The following is a 25,008-nucleotide window of genomic DNA, read 5'->3' on the forward strand; positions in this document are numbered from 1 at the left end:
TATTGACAGCACTTCAAAATGTGCAAATTGGATGTAGCTACTATCTGTCGGTCAAGCTGGTGCAGAAGAAAGCCAGTCCGCACCACGTGGCACGGCCAGACTGGAGCACATGAGTGCAAGCACGCACTCCAGCCCTGTTATGCACATAGCAAATGCTGTGCGTAAGCACTACAGTTGCATGTTGCTGCGTTTGCTATGTATCATAGATACAGTTTACTTCTGTTAACTCGACCCGGGTGGGACCGATGAAATTGATCGAATTATCTGGCAGGTCGAACTGCACAAGACACAGAAAAAAAAAATGCCAAAACACACCACTTATTCTTTTACCAGTATTTGCCCAATTCTAACACGCACCCCAATGAAATAGGTGCCCACTTTCTGTGTCTCCAAAGTAGAGAACTAGCATAGAAACGATATTAAAGCTCCTAACCAAAGTAGAAATCTAATGTACACCAGATATTTTTCAAGAGAAATATGTGTTGCACAATGGCAGCCAGCTTTCTAATCTTTGCCACAATACATATGTGTTATGTGGTAAAGCATGCAAATGCCGAGCAGGCGGTTTTGGTTTCGTGTCATACTGTGCAGGCAGTTTTCAGCCCAATTTTCTTAAAAAGTAATTAAGGCACGCATTAGGGAATCGGGTATCTATGGTAATCATACATTGTGGGCTTCGGTTATTCCTTGAAAATATTTCTAGAGCAGTCCAAAAATAGGCGGGAGATTTTCGACAGGAGATTTTTTTATGTGTGTTCAGTGCATTCACTGTGCTCTAAGCTGTGCTGGGACAGATGCCGCCACTAAGGGGGTCACTATTGGGGTCACCACAGGAGTTAGGCACATGTGTGCTCACTGGTCTAAGCTCAAATTATCTGGCGAGGGCCAATTTTAGAATCGAAATAACGAAAGTTTATGCCCATAGAAATGAATAGGCACCAAACGGGACCTTCAGTCAGGATCGAATTATCAGAAAAAAATCTCATAAACCGGAGTTGTATTAGCAGAAGTTTACTGCACCATGGCCACTGCGAGGTGCCACCACGAGCCTGCTCGCTGTAGGTTGCCTGAATGCTCTCCTCCTTGGGAGAGAGAGAGCATGCAGGCACCTTAACTCATTGAGCTCACTGCAGCTTGTTGAGGACAACTGCGCTTCATGTTTGGCAAATCGTAAGTGTTAAAATTGGGAATAGTGGCGTTTATGTGAACATCCAAAATTAAATGCACAGTGGTGACATTCAATAAGCAGAGCATTGTGGACACTCCCTGCCCTGCAGTAGCCTTAGCAGTGCAAGGTGTTGAAGAAGGAGCAGGAGCACTGCAAAGGGGACCAAAGTGATCATTGATTGCCAATAACACCACTTCTGCTGAATGCATTGAAGTACTTTTTGCTGCAAAATAGTTAATTTTAACTTCGAACGCGCTTCTCGACTTCAATAAAAAGTGTTTCAGGGCCCCTTTAAGGGGACGCTTAAGCAAAACACTAAATCAGTTTAGACGGATAAAGCATTCTTTGAAAACTCTGTGGTCGTGTACTTCAAAATAATAGGTTGATTATTAGAAGGGAAAATGAAGGTCATAGTTCCACTTTTTGAATTACGTGCCAAATCCCCAACGCCATTTCGGCACTGTGACGTCACGGAGTTCCATGTATATTCTATATTTAAGTCGTGTTGCCTCAGCAAAAGTTCCTTAAACTCGCCATGGTCAATCTTTGGCTCTTTTAGGACAAAATATAGTCTATGTTTACAGCTAAAAAATTAACTAGGCCCTAGAAGACCCTGTGAAAATCCATGATGGCACAGCAAGCTACTGTGGGAACTTCAAGAGGCATCAACGCCCATATTTTGTTATTGTGCTTTTTCTGGCTTACCAAGCATCTTATCTTGGCACGAGTGATGTTTTTGATATTGCAGAAGGTCGACTAACTGATACAGAAGAAATTGTTTTTTGTTGCCCCTTTAAGGTAATGTACGCCTCAACAGGCATTAATATTTGCTTTATAAATAATTGCCATTTAAAGAAAATAAATGAAGCTGTAGCCAGATGGCGTTAGGCATTCCCTCAATTGCAGCCTCTGTACTGCACCTGCAAAGCCAGTTGTAGGCATGTGTTTCAAAGTGATGTCAAGCATTTTCTCCCTTTTTATTTCTCATGCACATCAAGTGATGCATCTAGTTAAGCTCCATGCGAGTGCGTGTGCAAGTTTCCTGGTTCTCATTGTACTGGTGTGAGACATGCATTGTACTCAAGATAGCATAGCCATCATGAGTATTCAGACGATGTGAACCTCCCCAGCGCATGGTATTGAGGAGGCTCACGTCACAATAGGGATGCATATAAAACTGGGTGCTTAGAGGGTATACATCAGGCTACCTCTAATGGCTCCTAAGCAAGTCCCAACAGCAGGGGTGGAGTTCACAAAAATCAATATATTAGAACATATCATCCCATGTGTTATGCAGCAAATGCTTTTCTTTAACGTAGATTCCAATGTGTGCTATCTGCATAATTTTTCCGTCTATGCCTGATTTTCACAGAAAGCAGCTTTACAAAGAAAGGACTTGGATCATTCTAATCTAATATGGAATGATAATTTCATCATTATGTGTGATTCATTTTTCTAATGCCAATATACAGGGTGTTTCAGCGAAGACTTTCAAAAAAATCCTAAAGGTAGGTATTTCGAGAAAAATAGGAATTCTCTTGAGGAGCAAGCTTTCAGGTTTGGTGGACGTCAGAAATTATGAGAAACATGCGAATTACATAGTTAAATAACTAAAATTGTCTAACAACCTTTTTAATTAGCAACGTTTGGCAGTTATTGCCAGGGGTGAGTTTGTAGCCACGAAGACGACGAGGCCGTATCAGTTTTTAAAGCAAAGGAAAAGTCACTTAGTAAAGCCCTGCAGCTCACAAAAATCAAGTAATTTTTCCCGCATGAAACCAGAACACGGCGAACATGGTGCGCCAGAAATCTAGTGCAAACGCAGTGTTTGCTCATGACGCGTTGCGGTGACTACGATGTCCAATTTGAAAGGTCTGTAGTGATTCCCCAGGCTAGGAAGCATCAACGCTCAGCTTAGACCATGGCTGGCGTTATCTTTTCTTTCATTGGTGGGTGCAAGAAGCTAGCCGTCTCCCACTACACGATCACCCGTTTTGGGAGCCCTGGTAGGCATTGCCAACAGGTTTGCTTTTTTTTTCTTTGTCTCAACCACTTCTGACGTGGCTACCTGACGAGCTAGATGTGAGGCGTCACCATGCGTTCATTTATTCGTTAGGTTCATGCGCTGTTAATTTATAATCGCTGCGTGTTAGGAGCGCATGAAACAAAAGAAAGGTTTGTTTGCAGATCGAGGAGGACTTTCGCGGCAGTGGCTGCATGCTGTTTGTTCTTGTGGCTTGTAGCGCCAGTTTTACAAACGCGTTGACATTTCCCTTTAAAGTGCTTGTTTTTGGGGTGCGTGTGCGACATAGCCATTTCATTACCACAGGTGTGACCTCGTCCATTTGAAGATCAAGGTTTCAACGCCGCAGTGTTAATATTGTGCGAATGGCCGCACCAGCGCAACTCCAGTATTCCGTTGCCGAGAAAGTGGATATTGTGCTGGCTTATGTGAGTGTGCAAAAGGTCGCGGAGCTGGCATCGATGCTGTATGCAGCCCAACATCCTGGCTGCCATGTGCCAGCTTACCCCATACGTATTTGTATCAATATTTAATCAGTTTAGGACCACTGTATCAATCCATGCACAGAAAAGGAAATGACCAGCCAGTGCAACCGATGATTTTGACACCGATACGCTGGCATACGGCACTGTCAGGCCAGAAGTAAGCATCACGGAAATTGCCAGCGCATATGGAGCGAGCCCAGCTTGAGTTTGGAGGTCACTTTCAAGACGCGTCTATCACCCATATCATGTATGTCTTCACCAAGAGCTGAGACCAGGTGACTTTCAAAAATGGCTAGTTTTTGCAACTGGTGCCTTATTCAATGCAACGAAAATCCGGAATTTCTCAACAGAGTGCTTTGGACCGACGAGGCCCAATTTTGTAGGGATTCGAATGTAAATTTGCACAATGCATGTTATTGGTGCAATCAGAATCCCCACTGGCTTCGTGAGCATAAGCACCAGGATAAGGTGGTCAGTGAACGTATGGTGCGGCATTTATAAAGGCCGTATTGTTGGTCTGTGTCATCAGCGGAAACTATACTGGAAAGAAGTACATAGAGTGTGTATTAAAGGGCGTCGTCTCAGAGTTCGCCTTGTCGGGCCCTTGGCCCTCTCTGCAGCGCACACGGGGGAAGCCTTTGAATCGCGCGCCACAACGGCACTCGTCGCATGGAGCATGCGCATCGATCGCGGTAGCGTAAGAACTCGCGCGGGGACTGCCGGGAAGGCGGCTGCCCGATAAGAAGGCAGCGGAGACGGCACTCGGGGCTTTTTGCGGGGCGCGGGCTTGAGGAGGCGCTGGTGGGGCGTGGCCCGTCTAGGTTTCTTTGACCGAGCGTGCTGCAGAGCAGGGGGAAAAAGCGTCTTTGCATTGTGTCTGCATGAAAGAGTGTTGTTGTTCTTGTTGTTCGCTTTTGGGACTATCCGCGCGCCTGGTTCGGTGCTTGCTTGCTTTCTGCGTTTTATGCATTCTGTTATCGCCCGAAAGATTGTGTTGGTTGATGGTTGGTAGCGGCCGTTCTTTCGTCGCTCCCTTTCGCTTGTATATTTGGTTGCCTCGCTGTTTTGCTGCTTGCCTCTTCGCTTTTGCTGTCTTTTGCTGCTTTGCTTCTTCGCTGCCTGCTTCCCTGCCTTGTTGTTTTCTGCTATTGGCCGCGAGGCTGCGGTAATTTTGAGTGTTACATTCTAGCGTAAATTAAAGCAGTTTTTGTTCCTTGCGCCTTTGGTCCTTTGTCGTGCTGGTCGCGGCTCGCGGACCCCCTGAGCGAAGGCTAGGGGCCTTCAGCCTCAAAGTTACCACCAGCTGCGCTGAAAAAAATGTGGTTCCAGCACGACGGAGCCCCACCACATTTTTCTTCACCGGCTCGTAAATTCATTGACGAGTCCTTTCCCAACCAGTGGATTGGGCGTGGTGGAAACACCCTGGCCGCCTAGGTCACCCGATTTGTCACCCTTGGACTTCTTTCTCTGGGGATATGTTAAAAAATTAGGTTTTCAAGACGGAACCAGCTGACCTCGAGGATATGAAGCAACGTGTGAGAATCTTCCTCGACAACATTCCCAGACAGATGCTTTATCTACTATGAACTCCATGAAAGAGCACCTTTGTCTATGCATTGCAACGGACGGAAAGCAATTTGAGTACATCGTATAATTATTCTGTGTTGTCGTCCAAAATTATATTACTCTCGTGGAGTGCCCGAATAGACCTACAAACAAATGAAAGGTTGAAATAAACCATTTTTGTTCATTGATGTTTGTTACATTACTCAAAACTGCTAAACATAGTATGAAGTCAAGATTTCCTAATCCTAGGCCAGCACTTACAACAAATGGGACAGCAGCTGGTACGAAACAACATTGCGCTACAATGCCAAGAAGTTGTCAGCTATGGATCCCTCGTTTATTTTAGCTGTCAAGCCCATACCACATAAAAATAACTCCTGAGAGTTGCATGTCACGATACCGGCACCGCTAAAAAAACTGCACTGTCACAAAAGCGTGGCTTTATTCTTTTAACAAAGCTAGCGTAATGTGAATGGAAATTAAAGGACTGCTTCCAGAGGCAACTGCACTGGCAGGGCGCCAGGTCAGCACCGAACAGCATCTTAAAATCGACAGCTGCGTAGTTGGCGATGACTAGCTTCTGCCTTCCGCCAAGTGAGTAAGCAAAAGATAACGCTGGCTGCTCCCTATGCTGAGCATCGAGGCTTCCTAGCTAGGAAAGCACTTACATTTTGAATTGGCCACCACAGTCATTGCAACAAGTCACCAGCGGACGTTGCATTTGCTCAAGACTTCCGGCACTCCTCAAGCGCCAAGTTTCGTTTTTGAGCTGAAAAAAATGTTTGGTTTTCTCACGCTGCAGAGATTTAAACAACTTTGTTTTAAAAACTGATACGACATCATCTTCTCCGTGGCTGCAAACTCACCATTGACAATAACCACGAAATTTTGCTAATTAAGAAATTTAGTGAAGTTTAATTCATCAGATAACTAATTAGAGTGCCCTTGATACCTCCTGGCATCCGCCGCAGCTAGCAGTTTCCTTCTGAACAGGTTTTCTTTTTTTCTCGTGTTCACTGAAACACCCTGTATAACTTGACAAAGCTGAGGTAGCTGGTTGTGAAAAGTGATAGATATCTCATTATATGTGACCACATTGTATGTGACCAGCAGTTCATGTTGCCATCCTTTATTTGTTAGCTTGAGAAAAAATTTCATCATAAAACTGATCATGAATCACATCTAGCATCTGTACTCATAGCAGTAAACAAGAAATAACTTTTTTAGATATTCTAGATATTTATATGACTCTAGTTAAAAAGCAATTGAATGAGAACAAGTTAAGGACCACGCAAAGAGCGATGGAACAAAGATTGCTAGCCATAACTTTAAGAGACAGAAAGAGAGCGGGTTGGATCAGAGAGAAAACGGGTATAGACAATATTATAATTGACATCAAGAGAAAAAAATGGAGCTGGGCAGGTCATGCAATGCGCTGCTTAAGTAACCGTTGGACCATTAGGGTTACAGAATGGGTACCAAGAGAAGCAAAATGCAATCGAGGATGACAGAAGACTAGGTGGTGTGATGAAATTAGGAAATTCGCAGGCGCTAGTTGGAATCAGTTGGCACAGGACAGGGGTACTTGGAGATCGCAGGGAGAGGCCTTCGTCCTGCAGTGTACATAGAACAGGCTGCTGATGATGGTAATGAGCATTAAATTGGTTTGTTGGCACAAAACTATTCAACTTGTTCACAGTGTTGAGACATATATAAATAAGGTATACCCTTCAAAGAAAGCCTACTGTTTTCTTTCTTTTATAGATTGAAGAAATCACAGAACTGATGAAGGAAGGCATCGAACTTAATAAAACTGCGCATGCTGTGTCTATGGTAAGCTTGCCTTTTTTTATGTTACCTTCTTTGTATTATGCATATTTGTAACAAATATTCAGTTAACATATTCACAGGGTGTCTACCAACCGGGAAAGCACGTGTTGCATAAAGCCGGTTCCCGAAAGTCAACTTCTCCTTATTACAGCAGTGTTAAGTGGTGAAGCATGCGCGAAGTATTGCGGTGAAGCTTAAGTGTGTGGAGGGGCAATTGTCACAGGATACAGTATGTATTCCTTAATTATACACGCATGCACACGCCTTCTCCTGTCACAGTACGAGCATCGATATGCCTAATAAGTGTACTGGCATGCTTTCAGAGCATTTCCCGACGTGTCTATGGCGATTTGAGCCTTTAAGGGTTGTAAAAGACATGCATTCATTTTTTCGACTGCCTGCTTTTTCGGACGTTTTCGCGGCTCCTGGGGAGTCCGAAAAATAGGACGTTGACTGTACAACAGACCTAGAGGATGCTTCAAATGGTCCGCGGGGTGAACGTGTGACGGAAAGAGGACGACAACACAAAGGACCGACGTATTGAGGAATGAAGGGGAAAGGAGGTGTGCCGCCGCTTCTTTGAAGGAGCTTGAACTCAAAAAACAAAATGTTGGCTGATGCCGAGGTGCAAGTGTCCTCATCCAAACCAAAATAAATTCTTTAAAGCAGTGAAATGCAACACTGAGGCGTTGTGCGCAGTCTGAGAGTATGTCAGGGCAGTTGAGGTTGACTTTTCAGCTGCTGAGAGAGAATCTCACATGTGTCAAAGTTCGGGCCTCATGCCAATGAGTTTGCTATCAGTTAATAGAAATAACTCATAATCGAAAATATTTACTTCTGTATGCATCTCTTTTTATTCGTATTTGAAAATGTTTGACTCGATTTGCGATGGGCTTTACCATTCTTTTTTCGAAGATATTTCATTTGCTGTGCATTTTACTAACCTGTCCCTTCTGTTTTCTTCTTGAATAAAATAAACTCTACTCCTTGATATTCAAACTGGATTAAGTCCTTTTTTTATTTTTTTTAACATGCCTTTTAACCAGCCCGCCTTGACATAAAACAAAGTTCTGTGTCACTCATGAATTTTGCAAAGGCACTCAGGTAAAACCTGGAAAACTCACGAAATTCGGAAATGTCAACTTGGTAGACACCCTGATTCAGTTAACCATTAAGCCCAGGAAACTACAAGAGTACAAGCAAATTGCTGCGAAAGCTGTACCAGTCTATCTTGAAAGGAGGTGTAGTATTCACTGTCACAATTGTAGTGCCACAGGGCTTTTGCCACACCTTGGTTGCCTTGTTTGTATTATATGTTCGTATAACATACATTCACAGCAGATTACGTTGTTTTAAACTGGGGTACCACGGCCGCCATCTTGCGAGTAGTTCAGATTTCATCAGATCGAAAAAAAAAATCGATTTGCCAATTCAGCAGGAGGTCTGCTTTGGTCAAGAAAAGCATCTCCGCCACCCCACCCAACTCCTCATGTTTCATGAGCGATGAGTGCTGCCTTGGCCCGCCATCATTATTTTGTTGCTCACGCAGTGTCAATAGGAGTACAACTGAACAATGGCATGACCGGTTCCTTCTCACCTTGAAGCACACACTACTGGTTGCCTTCATCGATTAAGGCCTATTTTGTAGCAAAAGTAGCACGAGGGAACAGCATACAAAACAAAAGCCCTTTTTCCCATCCATCCAGAGTGCAGCCACGACAATCAGAAATGCCCAGAGCAGACCACTGTGTTCATCTCCTCCTATCCCCATCTTTGGGGTTGCATTCCTGACCACCACAATGCACCTGCCACAAGCAAAGGATGAGCAAATGATTTTATTTGTGGTTATGAGAACAAAAAGGAGGGGGTTCTGCTGACCGGACCATAACTGCCTTGTGGGGGCAGCAGGATTGTAATCTAGCCAGATGGCTTCTATTTCTGTTCATTTGTTAACAACGCTATGCGCATTTATGTTAGAAATTTTATGTTGATTATTAGAAGATTGTACATGTCAGACCATTTTAGAATTAGCATGAAAGAAAGGAATCTTTATTCCTGTTTGGATGTCTTCATCCCACATGAAGAGCTCCCCGTTTGCTCGCAGCTTGTCGTTAATGAGAAACATTCTTTCCTTGTCGTTTTTTATTCTTAGCACTTGCCCATAACAGCTTTCTTTTCTGCAGTGTCTCACACGAGTAATCATTTTGGATAGATATTTTTGTCCCTTTAAGCTTGTAGGCATTCTTAAACACTGCTTGCTTCCCATTATAAGCCAGAATATCAACTATAATTGGTCTAGGATTACCATGTCTGCCTAAGCAGTTAATTCTACCAATAGATACGCATGATACCTGTAGTTTTGATGCTAAGAAGTTGTTTAGAACTTTTTGTTTTAAATCTGAGTCTTTCTCATTAGGATCTTCTTGCATTCCAAAAATAACTAAATTTGAATGTATACTGCGGTCTTCCAGATAGGTTAATTTAGATTTCAAGACCTTAATTTTTCGAGTGATTCGACCTGGGCAGTTCATTTTTCTATTTCAAGAAAGCGCAAACTAAGATAAGACATTACTTTTTCCATGCTCATTTGCTGTTCCCTTATAGTAGCCATTTCTTGAGCTAATTTATTTTGCCCTGTCATCAATTCCTTCAGCATTTCTGCTGTAGAAGGGCCTGAATTAGTCTCTACATCACCACAAAGAAGTAGCACAAATAGAGAGAGTACATCATATGCAATCATAATACACCTTTGTGGGCACGGCAGGACCAGAAGGCCACGATAATCACTACAAAAGCTGCTGTAGCTAGGACTAACCTGCACGAAGTAAAAGGGATTTCGTGGCAACATGCCACAGTCTGATCCGCCGTACCCACTGAAGGTGTAGTTCTGCGGACGATCTTTTATAGGTAGGTCCGACGACGCAGTCACAGTAGATGGTGCTGTCGTCCTGGCTTCAACAGAAGAAAGGAGTTGCACTGTGAACTAGCTGAGATATGGTAGTACACGTGTCAGCGTTAGTGACAAGGCAAGATTCTGGATCAAGCCTTCCGGCAAAACCGAGCAGAAGAGCCTGCACAAAGCAGAAAAGGGGATTCCGTGACAACTTGAGTCTGGTCTACCGTACCCACTGAAGATTTCTTTGCCTTTATGCAGAAATTATCGCTCATTTTGTCATTGTGCTGTTTCAATGTTCCCGGGTAGTAACTGCAAAATTACCTGGGGGTTGGAAGAGGGCTCGTGTTTTTCCCATCCTTAAGAAAGGCAACCATTTACTCTTAGAAAATTACCATCCTATCTCATTAGTATCACCAATTTCTAAAATGCTTGAACATGTAATATCTAAACGCATTGCGGAATTTCTTGAACAAAACTCTATACTTACTAACTTTCAGCATGGTTTTAGAAAGGGTTATTCAAACGTAATTCAGTTAGTCACAGTGGTTCATTCATTTGCAGAAACTCTGGATAAGAATGGTCAAATGGACGTCATATTCCTTCATTTTAGCACGGCGTTTGAGAGTTATTCATCAAAAACTAATTACGAAACATAAGGACATTAACTCTTTCCCTATCATAGGGAAAATAGGTGTTCTTTGTAGGTTACGCTAGATTTTCATTTTCTGAACGAACTACTGCACTCAATATTTTATATAATACATAAACAAAAAGCAAAATGAATGCACTTTTCACGCACAAAAATGTTGTTAATGAGATATATGTCATAAAAAGTATATATATAGTGCCAGAATCAAGATTGTGGGATAAAATTGAACAAAGTTTTAAAGACTTGCTCGTATATACTAAGAAAAAAATTAGCAAAAATTATGAGATATACAAAATGTATTGCCATCTAATAGGCACTATCTCCGAAAAAATCTAAATTTTTCATTCAGCAGGTATTTTGCTACAAAAATTTAAGTGCAAGCACTACAATTTTGCGTGCCAGACTGCAGCCGCCGATCTTCCGGGCTGGTTTGCGTCGTCGCACCTCTCAGAGTCAAAGTCCAACGAAAAGGCAGCATCCTCAGACTCGCTGCTGCTTGATCCATCGATAAAATCACCGGCAGACTCAGCGGAATAGCGAGATCTACAATCTTTCTAAATGCATGAGCCGTTCCCAGAGGCGGCCATTTTGCTTTCTACTTTGACGATTGCAAAACATTGGAGTGCATTAAACGTTTAACGCCTGTAGGGGAAAAAAGCGAACTGCTTAGAAAACAAAAATATAGGTCTTTTCCTTCACGTCCTATGGCGCAGGGTGTTCGTGAGGGGCGCGGAAGGTCTTGAAAGCAGCGTTTTAAACCATCGATAGTGGGAGGCCATTTTTGCTTCCTACCTTGACAATCGCGAAAACTTTGGAGTGTATTCAAAAATCACCACCTGAAGTTGCGTAAATTTGTTTCGTCAGCCAAGAGACAAGGAGTAGCCGGTGCCACCACATAAAGGCGCCAACCTCTCCTAACATTCACTTCAATAAAAAAAAGGGGGGGGGGGAAAGCAGACTGCTTAGAGAACAAAAGTATCGTTCTCCTCCTTCACGTCCAATACCGCAGCGTGTCCGTGAGCAGGCCGGAACGTCTTGAAAGTGGCATTTCAAATCATCGTTAGTGGGCTAACGATGCCCAATGTCCGCGGTACAGAAAGAGTTAATCTGCCAGATATATTTATTGCATGGATTGAAGACTACTTGACAGATCGTGCCCAGTTTGTTTCTGTAGATGGGAACAATGCGAGCTTTCGTCCTGTAACATCAGGCGTGCCCCAGGGCAGTGTTCTGGGGCCATTCTTGTTCTTACTTTATATAAATGACATTTTTAACATTGTTTACCAGGACATTGTTTACAAGGAACTCAAATCAGACTGTTCATGGATGATTGTGTGCTCTTTTGTCAAGTTACTTGTACTAAGGGTCAATAGAACTTGAATTTAACACTTAATAACATATTAAACTTGTGTGATGAACACAGTGTGGCTCTAAACACACAAAAAACTATTTATCTTTGTGCAACTTGTACAAAAACACCTCTTGATCTTACATATAGCCTTGGCTCAACGTCACTACAACAGGTAGCCAACTACAAATATCTCGGCATAACAATAACTAATTACTTGTCCTGGAACCTACACATAGACAACATATGTTCTGCTGACTTCCGTAAGTTGGGTTTTCTAGAACATAAGCTTAGAAATTCTCCTTCTAGCTTTAAACTACTCAGTTACTTTACATTTACAAGACCTAAATTATAATGCTCTTGTGTTGTATGAGACCCCTTCAGTAAAGCTATCATAAAAAAACGAAACTGTACAAAAGAAGGGCTGTTAGGTTTGTTTATTCTAAATTTAATATTACAGACTCACCGTCTGAATTCATGGCTGCTAACAACATTGAAAAACTTGAACTACGATGAAAAAAGAACTGCCTCAACTTTCTTTGCCTACTTCTTAATCATAAGTTGGCCCTTGACCCGCATGCATCTCTCTTCCTGTCCATCTATCTTCTCTGTCCAATAGCCATACATGACATCATCACGCCCATTCTTTAACTCCGTATTTTGCTAAAACTAATGCTTTTCAGTTTTCCTTTTTCCCCGCATACTGTATTAGAATGGAACCGTCCAACTGATCTTAGCCTATTTTCTGCAACCTAGAGCCTTGATACATACTGTTAATTGGTGGTTTGTTTCCATTTTGCATAATATTTTCCCTTGGTACATACTGTTCATGGGTAATACCTACTGTTAATTGGTGTTATGTTTCTATCTTATGGAAAGTTTTCCTCTGTTATCTTTTATGTTTGTGCTTTTATCTTGCCTCTTGTACCTGTCCTGTGTGGACCGGTTCTTGGTCTGCAGTATAAAATAATAATAATAATAATATTGTATTTTATTGTTATTGCCCCATTTTCAATACGCAGGAATGAACGAAGCCGTCACCTCTACAAATGTGTCATTAGCCAAAATATAATGTGCCTGGGTAGAGTGTACTAGCCTAGCGTTCCAAATGCTCTTTGCACAGTTATTTTCACATATTGCCTCCATCAAAATGCAGCTGCCACGGCGCGATATCAAACTCTCGACACTGAGATCAGCAGCGCAAGTTTCTCTCATTTGAGTAGTGTTATTTATCATTCACGTTTTAAGCAGAAAGCAGCACATGAGGGGAGAAATATATTTCATAAACAAAAACAGTAGTAAAGAAATTCTCTGGGACTAATATGAGGCAATGTAACATTGTGTGCGTGTGCGTGCGCGTGTGTGTGTGTGTGTGTGTGTGTGTGTGTGTGTGTGTGTGTGTGTGTGTGTGTGTGTGTGTGTGTGTGTGTGTGTGTGCACGCGCACATGCACACGCCATGCGTGGTGCGTTGTCCTCTCTGTTCAGAGGAGTGGCACCTCTCTGTCAGAACAAAACAAGTCAAGCATGTTGTTTTGAAGCATGTTTCAGTCTTAAAAAATAAAATCATGTATAGTCTGCACCATGCCAAATTTCAACTTTCAGGCTTGTGTAGTCCACACTATAATTTGGAAAATATAGTATACATCAGGGTGTCTATCAAGCAGGAAAACCGGGAATTCTCAGGGATTTTGAGTAGTCTGGAAAACTCAGGGAATTTGTGCCTCTATCAGGGAAAATTAGCTGTAATCTTATTAAAAGGGTTGAAAGTCGCGGTAATGCTGGCTCAAGTAACAGACAGGAATCGTAATGAATCGTCTTTGACGTCCTGTCGTCGGCTGGAGGAGTTGCCAGTGTACAGTCAACGACCGACTTTCCGGATTCCTGATAATTTGGACGGCTTCGCGGCACCACCACATACCCCATAGAGCCAGTGTATCAGAATGTCTGAAATTTCGGACGCAAGAACTCATTGCTGTCTGATTTTCCAGACGTTTTGCCGTGACTGCAGGTCCGAAATGGCATCAATCAAAGCCACCACTGCTGCCATTTTGATTACCGCGCCGCCTGAAACCGGCGCTCTTGCATGCAGATCCGCTGGCAGCCGTACCCACCACTGCGGCAACGCTAGGCCTAGCTGCTTCGGCGTTCGCTATGAAGCTTCTTGCCTTTGGGGGCCGTATTTTTTATTGAAAGAATTCACTGCTGTCAGCAATGGCATGGACTTCGCCTTTGTGGTCCTAGCGATTGGCTTAGAAGCTTTAAAAGCATGGTGCATTGCATAATGTCGGTTCGCGAAAGTCAGCTTCACCTTCGTGCATAAATTTTACTTGGTGAAACATGCGCAAAAGTATTGCAGTGAAGCATAACAAACGTGGGATGGGGCTATTGCCACGGGACACAGTATGTATTCCTTAACTATACACGCATGCACCCCGTATTTCCTGTCACAGTACGAGCACCAATATGCCTAATACATGTACTGACAGGCCTTCAGAGCGTTTTCAAATGTGCCTGTGGTGGTTTGAGCCCTTAAGGGCAGTAAATTACATGCATTAATTTTTTTCCAACTGGTCGATTTTTCGGACGTTTTCGTTGCCCCCTAAGGAGTTCGAAAACTTGGACTTGGACTGCGCAACTGACCAAGAAGATGCTTCAAATGGTCCGTGGGGCGAACAAGTGGCAGAAGGAGTACAAGAACAGAAAGGACCTACGCATTGAGGAATGAATGGAAAAGGAAGCATGCTGCCGCCGTTTTGAAGGAGCTTGAGCTCAAAAAACAAAGTGTTGGCTGATGCCGAGATGCAAGTGTCCCTCATCCAAACCAAATTAAACTCTTTAAAGCAGTGAAACACAACACTGAGGCATTGTGCGCAGGCCGAGAGTATGTCAGGACAGTTGAGGTTGACTTACGAGCTGTTGAGAGAAAATCTCAATTGTGACAAAGTTCGGGCCTCATACCACTGAGCTTGCTATCAGTTGATAGAAATAGCTCATATTCGAAAATGTTTGCTTCTGTATGCATCTCCTTTTTATTCGTATTTCAGAATGTCCGACTCGATTTGCAATTTAAGACATTTTATTTGCTGTGCATTTTACTAACCACTCCCTTCTATTCTCTTTTTGAATAACATAAACACTACTCCTTAGTATTCAAATTGGATTTTGTCTTTTTTTTTTCATATGCTTACTAGAGAGTGATAGCATCGGGCGATATGGTTTCAGGTCGCCTTGACATAAAACATAGTTCTGCATCACTCAGGGAATTTTGCAAAGGCACTCGGGGGAAACTTGGAAAACTCAAGGAATTTGGAAATGTCAACTTGGTAGACACTCTGATACATACATACATATATAAATATATATATATATATATCCTGTTAAAAATCATCATGATTTCTTACCAAATTTTCAACCCTCTCCCCTAGACAGAATATTCCTGTGCACTATGCAGTACTAAAAGTAATGCTAAAGAAAAAGTAACTCTATTTAACTTTTTTTTAGAAACATGTCCTGGAAAGGCTAGCCTCATTTGAAGGGCCAGCTGAGAAGTCCGAGTTCTTTCAACGTTTTGAAAAGTATCCCGATACCATTTGCGAACAAGACAGGTATGCTTCATTTTTCTCTAACCATTTCTTGTGCAAATTTTGTTTTACAAGCATAAAACATGTATTGCTCATGTAGATGACACACGGGAGAAAAAAAGTGACCAGTACAGTCTTTTGCAATATATATCAAAGCCTTCTGTCACAAATTCCGCTAATTGTAGGGAGCTTATGGCACATTAAATTTCTAAACTAGTAATCATAAGTGTGGGGAGAATGACCACAAGTTATTATAAGGCCATTCACATTCCACTTAAGGTATGTATCAGGCCTTGTATGTCAACCTCAAAAGATGCAGCCCAGAGGCCTAATTGCAGTGAGCTGCAAAGTGTGGAATTTGCAAAAATCCTAGGCAGGACAGATGATCTGGCAGTTCTTTGTCTACAAAAATTATGTAGTTGGAGTCACTGAAAGTGTGAACCAGACAGTATAGGATGTTCTTACAAACAGCCACAGGAACAATATCTCATGGCCGTGTTGTGGGATGGAACTACAGATGGAATAACAATGAGAACAAAAAAAAAACATTTTTTAACAAAATATGCAAGTATCGCCAGGTTTAGGTTAGTACAGTTATATCAGCAATGTACGTAGTGACAGCAGATGTGTGAAAATTGGGCTTGTTAACGACATTGCAAATGCCCCAAACTGGTTCAGTTCTTTGCATTCACGGTAGTGTTGGAAAATGTCTTAGTTCATGTGTACTTGACATTCCTGCTTATTAGCAACTTCTGTAGAGCAGGCATGCTTAAGCCTCACAGAAGCACTGCACAGCCTTATGCAGCAGCAATGCTCTTGCTATACTGCACACTTTTGACTGAAGGACATGTTTGCTCTCTCTGCCTTACCACAACCTCCTTGCACACATGCACTGTACCCATGCTTGCAGCTAGTAACACCATTGCTGCCCATGGGGATTCAGGTGACAGAAAATAAACAGTGTATTAGTGTCATCACGTTTATTGTTATACTATGGAAACTTTAGACTAAATATGTATTTCATGCACTGTGGTCATCTACAGTGGCTAAATATATATAGGTAAGTGTAAAAGGGAATTAACTCTCTAGTGCTCATGCGTCGGGCCCCACATGACACATGAAAATATCCGTTCTGGTCAGGTAACGCCCGACGCACACATGTTCGTGTTCCCTGGTTATTTGGGTTAGTAGCACCAGCTTTCGCAAACTTTTTCATGTAGAAAGTGCACTTCTCAATATCTCCAACCTTTTCTTTTATTTATTTATTTTTCCCTTCCTTCACATTTGAAGGGATTCTCACATGATTTGCAATGTGAGGTGGCAACAGCCATAATGGCCAGTATATTCCTGTGAGGATCGCCCAGCTCATTGCGGGTGGTTTGAATAGCAGAAGATAAGTAATCTTTTGGAACAAAACAAAGGTTACAAGGCTTACACATGCAATACAGAGTGATCTTATCTTTGCCTTTAGTTGCATTTTAAAATTCAAATGCCAGCTGTTAGGATCTGGTCATAACACTGTGTCATGCAATAAAAAGGAACTTTCATAATTTTGGTGGAATGTTTAATAGTTTACCAAACAGCAACAAGCATTTTGAAGCTCTGAAAGCAGAAGAATGTTTGCTTATTAACAATTTGCAGTCAATTGCAATTACCCAATTTGTGGTCATCCCCGTTGGGAGCTATTTCGTGCATTGAGACGCCATGCAGAAAAAGCACTCAGGTAAATTAGCACATGTTAAGTGATTTATTTCAGAAAATTTGCTTATTCCTGAGGCGCTCAACAGTACTTGAGCATTGTGTAGTCGCACTCAAAGCAGACTCCTGTGAGGAATTCAAAATTTGCGCTGCATGTCTGTAGGGCCTTCATAGCCACTGTCTTTTAAAGCACTCTCATCCGAGGACGTTTGCTGACTATCTGAAGGCAACATTTATTCATCCAGGGCACCAAACTCATCTTATTCACTGAACTTACATGAATTGCGTCAATAATATGCATGCGTCATCTTAGAGGTTGGACTTCGCCAGCAGTGCTGTTTGCATTGAGTAAGAAGCCCGCATGGAGAGTATACCATACAATCGCAAATAGCATCAAAGAGTGTATTGGAAGGATAGCATCAGTGCGTTCTGTAGAAAAGCCAATAAAATTGGCCAACCTGCATTTTCTCTCAGGTTAAAGTGTATTGGGATGTGCCAGTGTATTGACTACAATTTGCAAATTATAGACAGGACTTCGCATCATAGGATCTGGCGCCATATTTTCACAGCAGTGGCACCAATGCAGTCCCAAGTTTTACATTTCTTGCTTACAGAGGCTCTGCTTTTGGTAAAAGTGGTGCTTTGAGCACCTTAGAGCACTGATCTGTCACTTTAGTTTCACTTAATGTGGCAATCCACATTGCCAGGGGGGTAATGAGAAAGAGAAGACGACAAAGTTAGCCAGAAAAATGTAGCAATAAATGGGTTCTACCTGCACTAAGTCGAACTAGGGTACCGATTCCTTTAAATAATCCAAAAATCTGTGAACATCTTATGTGCCCCCCGCAGGGGCGTCTGCGTCAGCAGGCGTTTGGTGTGTTGCGACACCACGTACCCGAGCACACGAGGGTTAGACCCTCCTGCGTGTAGCCGTGTGCGGCTTAGCCGTGTCCGGTGAAAGTGGAATCCTGGGGGTTGAGCCGATGCCAGGTGTTCAGACCTTTAAGGCCCCCCCAGCAGAGGCAACACACTTCTTTGGCCTCTGCTTCACGTAATGGCACCCCTGGACTGACCCACCTGGGGTGCTCTCACTTTTTGATCTTTCCTGTCTTCTTCTCTCTTCCATTTACTTCCTTTCTCCACGGCGGCAAGGGTTAATCTTGTGAGGCTATCCTACCTTGGGTACACTATATTTGGTTATAGTGACGGCGTACGGCTGGCGTCGTGCAGGCTTGAACACAAGCTTTGCCGCGTCCCCTCACTGGGCTCTGCGGTGGGCGGTCGGCGCTGTTGCCGAACATACACATTTTCCTATGGCAGCGCAAGCCTCTGTTGTTTATGATCGGCGTCTGAAGAGATGCCGCACCGAAGTACCATTCCATTTCTCCTTTTGAAGCAATGCTCCATCTTTTCCCCAAGTGCTATGTAATCCACAGCGAAACCAACATGCCAGTAAGAAAGTTATCTCCATTCCTTGTAGCGAAATGCCTGAAAGATAAAATCGGACCTACATACAAAGCCTCCAAAATGTCTAGCGGGGACCTCCTCCTAAAACTGAATGATGAAGATCAAGCAGAGACGCTCTCTGAACTTACCAGTATTAGCGACGTGACAGTGACAGTTTCAGCTCACAGAACACTTAATACAAGCAGAGGAGTAATATCTGAAGAAGGCTTTATTGGCTTAAGCGATGAGGAACTGCTGGAAGGTTTCCAGGAACAAAATGTTACTAAGGTACAAAGAATTGTAATTCCACAGGAACGACCAAGAAATGCCTACTTCACTCGATGCAGGTTATGTCAAAGTCAATGTGAGACCATATATCCTGAATCCCAGACGATGTTTCAAGTGCCAAAGATTTGGACATGCTTCATATGCATGCCGAGGACAAACAACTTGTGCTAAATGCAGCTCCAACGATCATCAATCTGAGAATTGCACCTCTTCACCACATTGTGTTAGCTGCAAAGGAAATCATCCCTTGCTGGAAAAAAGAAAAAGAAGTTATTGCACTAACTGGTAAAGAAAAAATCTCATTCTTCGAAGCCAGAAAGAGACTGTCGTACCTTTCGCGACGCAGTTATGCCGATGTGACGCAGGTGGGGGCAGCGTCACAGAGGCCTCCGGAGCCCTCCGAGCCCACGCGCAGTGGTGCCGCAGTGACTCCTCCCACCCCTGTGGTGGAAGCAGTCAGTACTGCTCCACCCTCTTCGACGCCCCTGCAGACAACAGTCCCGCAGAGCCCCAAAATCAAATGAACCCCAAGGCCCGAGGCATGTGTCTCGGCACCTAACTCTCGGTCCTCCAGCGCCTCAGAGAGAGCGATGGAGGTCGACACAAAAACCCGGGTGTCATTGACACCGAAGGACAAGCGCTCTCTCGAGTGCAGTAAGAGGGACAAAATCCCAATAACAACTCAAAATAATAAAGTGTTAACCTAAAGGTTATCGCTCATTTGTATTAGCCTTTTTAAATCCGTGTCACCTATACCTCACCTCTTAATTTTTCCATAGTGCCATTTCTTATCTTTCCATTTTAAGATGGCTTTAATTATCCACTGGAATCGTAGAGGGATTTTACACAACTTAGGGGACATTAAAGACATGTTAATAAACTTCTCTCCCGTGGCCCTATGCTTACAGGAAACAAACCTAGGTGAAAAACACAAAAACATTTTGAAAGGTTTCACTGTTGTACGGCGCGACCGTACTCAGGCGAACCGGCTGTCAGGTGGTGTAGCCATTGTCCTGCGAGGGGGTATAGCAGCCAGAGAAGTTCCCATTAACACTCCCATAGAAGCCGTTGCTGTCACCGTTTTAGCTCACAAAACCATCACCATTTGTTCAGTATACATTCCACCGCATTCACATTTTACCGTAAGAGACCTAGAGTTAATTTTAAACCAGCTACCTGAACCATTTTTAATAGGCGGTGATTTTAATTCAGATAACACGTTATGGGGTAGTAAAACTACTGACAACAGGGGTCAAACGCTTGAAGATTTTATCCAAACTAATGACATATGCCTTTTAAACACTGGTGCGGCGACTTACTACTGCCCAAGCACAGGAGCTATGAGTTGCTTAGATCTGGCACTGTGCTCTCCATCTCTTTTTGGCGATTTTCAGTGGAATGTTATTGAGAACCCGTATGGTAGTGACAATATGCCTGCTATCATTAAAAGAACTTCTCCTTCCATACCATTAAGACCACCTCGTTGGAAACTCCATCTAGAAGACTGGTCTCTCTTTACTGAAAAGGCCACTCTGGATAACATATCAGATGAGCTAACAATAGATGAAATGAATGAGAAGATTACCGCCTGCATACTCGCTGCAGCAGAACAAACAATCCCACAATCCTCTAGCTTCTTAAGAAAAAAACCTCAAACCCTGGGAGACGAAGGAATGTACACAAACAAAAAAATTACAAAACAAAGTGTGGGGTATCTTTCGGCGATACCCAACCCAAGAAAATCTACTCTCTTTCAAGAAATCAAAAGCAAAAGCCAGGTATACAGGCAGACAAGCCGAAAGACAGTCCTGGAAAAATTATGTCTCATCTATAAATAGCTCAATAACATCCAAACGAATGTGGGATCAGGTTCGTAAGTTTAGAGGCGACTACGCTTTTTATGCTATCCCCATACTATCACCTCCAGGCACGCAAACAAATATAGACGAACAAGCAGACATCTTGGGGCAACATTTCCGTGATATATCAAGCTCAGAGAACTACTCTGCTGCATTTCTAAAACAAAAGCAATTAGCAGAAAAACTAAAGCTTCCGACCACAGGAAGTTCAGAAAGAATGTATAATGCCGCTTTAACACTTCCAGAAATCAACAGAGCACTTCCTACTCGCAAAAAAACAGCACCCGGTCCGGACAGGGTACATTACACAATGCTAGCTCACCTATCCCCTAAAGCAGTTGAGATCTTGCTTCATTTCTTCAACATAATCTGGGAAACGGGAAAAATGCCCAAAGAGTGGAAGAAAGCCATCATAATCCCATTCTTGAAAGCTGGAAAACTTCCCACAACAGCAACCAGTTACAGACCCATAGCACTCACAAGTTGTCTTGCAAAGTCATATGAAGCCGTCATCAACATAAGATTGACATACGTCCTTGAAACAGAGAACCTGCTTGATAACCATCAGTGTGGATACAAGAAAGGTTGCTCTACAACAGATCATCTAGTTAGGCTAGAACACGAGATACGTGCCGCCTTTCTAGACAAACAATATCGTCTCACTGTTTTCTTTGATTTAGAAAAGGCGTACGACACAACATGGAGGTTTGATATTTTAAGGGACTTAGCGGATTTAGGGATCCGCGGTAGAATGCTTAAATGTCTTGCTGATTTCATGTCCGATCGAACATTCAAAGTGCGTTTAGGAACGGTGCTGTCCCGCGTATTTATTCAAGAAAACGGTGTACTTCGGGATGCGTATTAAGCACAACATTGTTTGTGGTGAAAATGAACTCGCTCAATAATGTAATTCCATCCTCTGTAATGCATTCACTATATGTGGATGATCTACAAGTTGCATGTTGTGCATCGTACATGGCAACCTGTAAACGGCAAATTCAAATTACGTTGAACAAACTCACCCAGTGGGCATCTGAAAACGGTTTTTGCTTTTCAACTGAAAAAATTATTTGTGTTCTCTTTTCACAAAAAAGAGGCCTACAACCAGATCCCATGCTTAAGCTACAAGAAGCTACATTACCGGTAAAACAAGAACACAAGTTTCTGGGTGTTCTATTTGATAAAAAGTTAAACTTCCTGGCTCACATAAATAGCCTTAAAATTAAAGCGAACAATGCTCTTAAGATCCTCAAAGCCCTGTCGCGGAAGCGCTGGGGCTCTGACTGTAAATGCCTGCTACGCATCTACCGCACTTTGGTGCGTAGCATATTAGACTACGGTAGCATCATATATGGCTCAGCCAGACTATCTTATGTCCGATGAATTGACCCAGTTCATAACTTTGGACTACGACTGGCAAGTGGTGCTTACAAAACATTGCCTGTCCAGAGCTTATATGTTGACTGTAATGAACCTCCCTTACAGCAGTGCAGAGTGCTACTAACTTTCTCTTTTGTACTCAGAATTCTGTCCTCACCACAACACATATGTTTCAACATAGTCACATAGTGCAACTCGCGCTTACACTATACAAACAAACCAAACATGATTAAGACACTAATCCTGCGATATAAGGAATATGTTCCGGATTATGACATTCCTCGCGAAGTCCTCCAGGTTGCCACAAAGCCACAGCGTTTGGCCCCGTGGTACGATTTTGAACCGTTATGTGACTGGACATTGACACATTTAAAGAAGAAAGACACCCCACACGAGCACATTATACAAGAATTCCGCACTCTTCAGGAAAAATACCAAAATTACATGGAATTTTACACCGATGGCTCTAAAACAAAAAATTACGTGGGTGTGGAGGCCGTAACGAAACATTGGGAAATAAGTATTCGATTACCACAACATGCCTCTGTCTACACAGCTGAAGTATACGCAATATGGACTGTAGTTAAAAAGAGCATAGCTGACAAACACGAAAACACAGTAATATACACTGATTCATTAAGCATACTGAAGGCTCTACACGCAAAATCCGAATGTGAACCCCTGATAGGGGATATTTTAAACATGGTAACATTAAACAAATACGGCTGGTCAGTTAGGTTTTGCTGTGTACCAAGCCATGTCAGTATACCGGGAAATGAAGCAGCGGATAGGTGTGCATCAATGGCAGCGCGCAAATACATAACAAACACGGCGCTTCCATATCGGGATAGTATCGCGGCAATTAGGAAGGCCTTGACGGCCAAATGGCAACAGACACGGGACCATTGCTTAAGCAACAAGCTACATCTTACTAAACCCATAATTGGTGAGTGGAAGTCGTGCACTCACCAGCAACGGTTCTATGAGGTGATCCTGTGTCGACTTCGGATTGAACACACACATTTAACACACAACTTCCTCCTCCGAAAAGAAAACCCGCCGACTTGCGAAAAATGCAATCAACCTCTTACACTGATACATATCCTTATAACATGTCCACAGTTTGAAACCCAGCGACGGAAGCTTTTACACAACCTATATAATTTAAACATACCTTTACACCCTGCCCTATTACTGGCAGATGACCCACTAGTGCCATTTACTAACCTGTTCCACTTCTTAGAGACAACTGGTTATTTACACGAACTATAATGCAATGCAGGTTTGCCTGCTCTAACCTTGCGTTTCCTTTTGTCTTGTGACTGGCGCAGCATGGCCTTAGTTGCCTTTGTGCCATTAAACCCCAACTAACCAACCAATCAACCATCTTATGTGCATTTTTCTCTTTCAGCCTAAGAAGCAGAGGTGCTACTTAAGTTGCATTAGAGGGCTGAAACAGGTTGTAACATGCACATTCGCACACGTGCACACACACACATGCACAGACAGACAGAGAGGCAAAGTCAAACCTTGATATAATGAAGTTGTACTTGCAGCGAAAAACTTTGTTTAATTGCAAATTTCATTAATTAGATGTTTTAAAGTTTCAACATTAAAAATAACTTCACAACTTCCCAGAGCATTCCTGGTGGATAGTATCGCTAGTAAGCAGTTATAAACAAATTGGAAGGAGGTCGGGCCATAATAGCACGGTTATAAGCGTAAGCGCATGCAGTGCTGATCACGCTGAGAGTAATACATCGACGTAGCTCACAACATGCGAAATTTGTGTGCATTGCGTCGTACAGTGCCGTAAGTCTGTGTCTCGGAAACATGAGATTACATAAGCGACCGCCAACACTAGATGCAAGGGAACAACCATGAACCATTTTGGCTCAGGCTTTGCATTGCATTTGGCACAGAGAGATTACCTCCAAAATATGGTGCATGGCCAGGGCAAGGACGCGCGTGAGGAGGAGAAGGCAGATAGGCACGTGCTTGAGGACTTGGCTCCCCCCCTCCAGCGCATGCTTGATGACATTATTGCACGTTCACTGCCTCCTCATCCCTAACGCAAAAGGAATAGTAGCTCTCGTATTTCTCCAAGCACTGCGAGCTGCAACGCGACAAATGGCACAGCGGTGTTTCCTGCCTACTGCGTCCCAGCGCATGCGCACTTTGATGGCGGTTTTGTTGCTCAAACTTTTCATACAGAAGGCTGGATTTACAAGCCATACTACAAGTACATGATTGAAATGGCCGAAAACTTCATTAAATTGAAACTCTGTGTCACAAAATTACTTCGTTAAATCATGAAAAATCGATAACTAAGATTGAGAAATGAAAATAATTTGTTACATCACGAATTTCGTTATATCGAGGTTTGACTGTGTGTGTGTGTGTGTGTGTGTGTGTGTGTGTGTGTGTGTGTGTGTGTGTGTGTGTGTGTGTGTGTGTGTGTGTGTGTGTGTGTGTGTGTGTGTGTTATTTTTCTTCATGTCAATAATTTCCTCGTGCTTTCAGGAAAGTTCTCAGGCAAGACGCAGTGAAAGTAATAGAAACATCAGTGCTGCCTGCCTTCAGTAAGCTAAGAAAGTTCATTAAAGAGGTAAGTGCACTTGAAGGTATATGCCATTTTTTGTTCTAAGGTGACACTACTCAAGTGCCATTTTGCGATTGCTCTGTAGTGCAGCCGCACTGACCTACAAGTCTTCATTGCTAATATTTTTGCACTTGAGAGTGCTTATATGGCAAGAGCATACATGATTTAACAACCTCGTTTTTATGCGC

At 42.9% G+C, this 25,008-nt stretch overlaps 1 protein-coding gene across 2 annotated transcripts in view; it reads left to right on the forward strand.

The window, feature by feature from the left end:
• Window positions 1-25,008, forward strand: part of LOC135912003 (uncharacterized) — an 81,430-nt gene that overhangs the window by 15,791 nt on the left and 40,631 nt on the right. For both annotated transcript variants that reach the window (XM_065444383.2, XM_065444384.1), the window contains exons 5-7: window positions 7,007-7,075; window positions 15,468-15,571; window positions 24,742-24,826. In XM_065444383.2, coding sequence (XP_065300455.1) covers window positions 7,007-7,075; window positions 15,468-15,571; window positions 24,742-24,826 — 258 coding nt within the window. The remainder of the gene's footprint in view (window positions 1-7,006; window positions 7,076-15,467; window positions 15,572-24,741; window positions 24,827-25,008) is intronic.

The sequence above is a fragment of the Dermacentor albipictus genome, chromosome 1, assembly GCF_038994185.2.
Source record: "Dermacentor albipictus isolate Rhodes 1998 colony chromosome 1, USDA_Dalb.pri_finalv2, whole genome shotgun sequence".
In the NCBI taxonomy this organism is placed as follows: Eukaryota; Metazoa; Arthropoda; class Arachnida; order Ixodida; family Ixodidae; genus Dermacentor; species Dermacentor albipictus.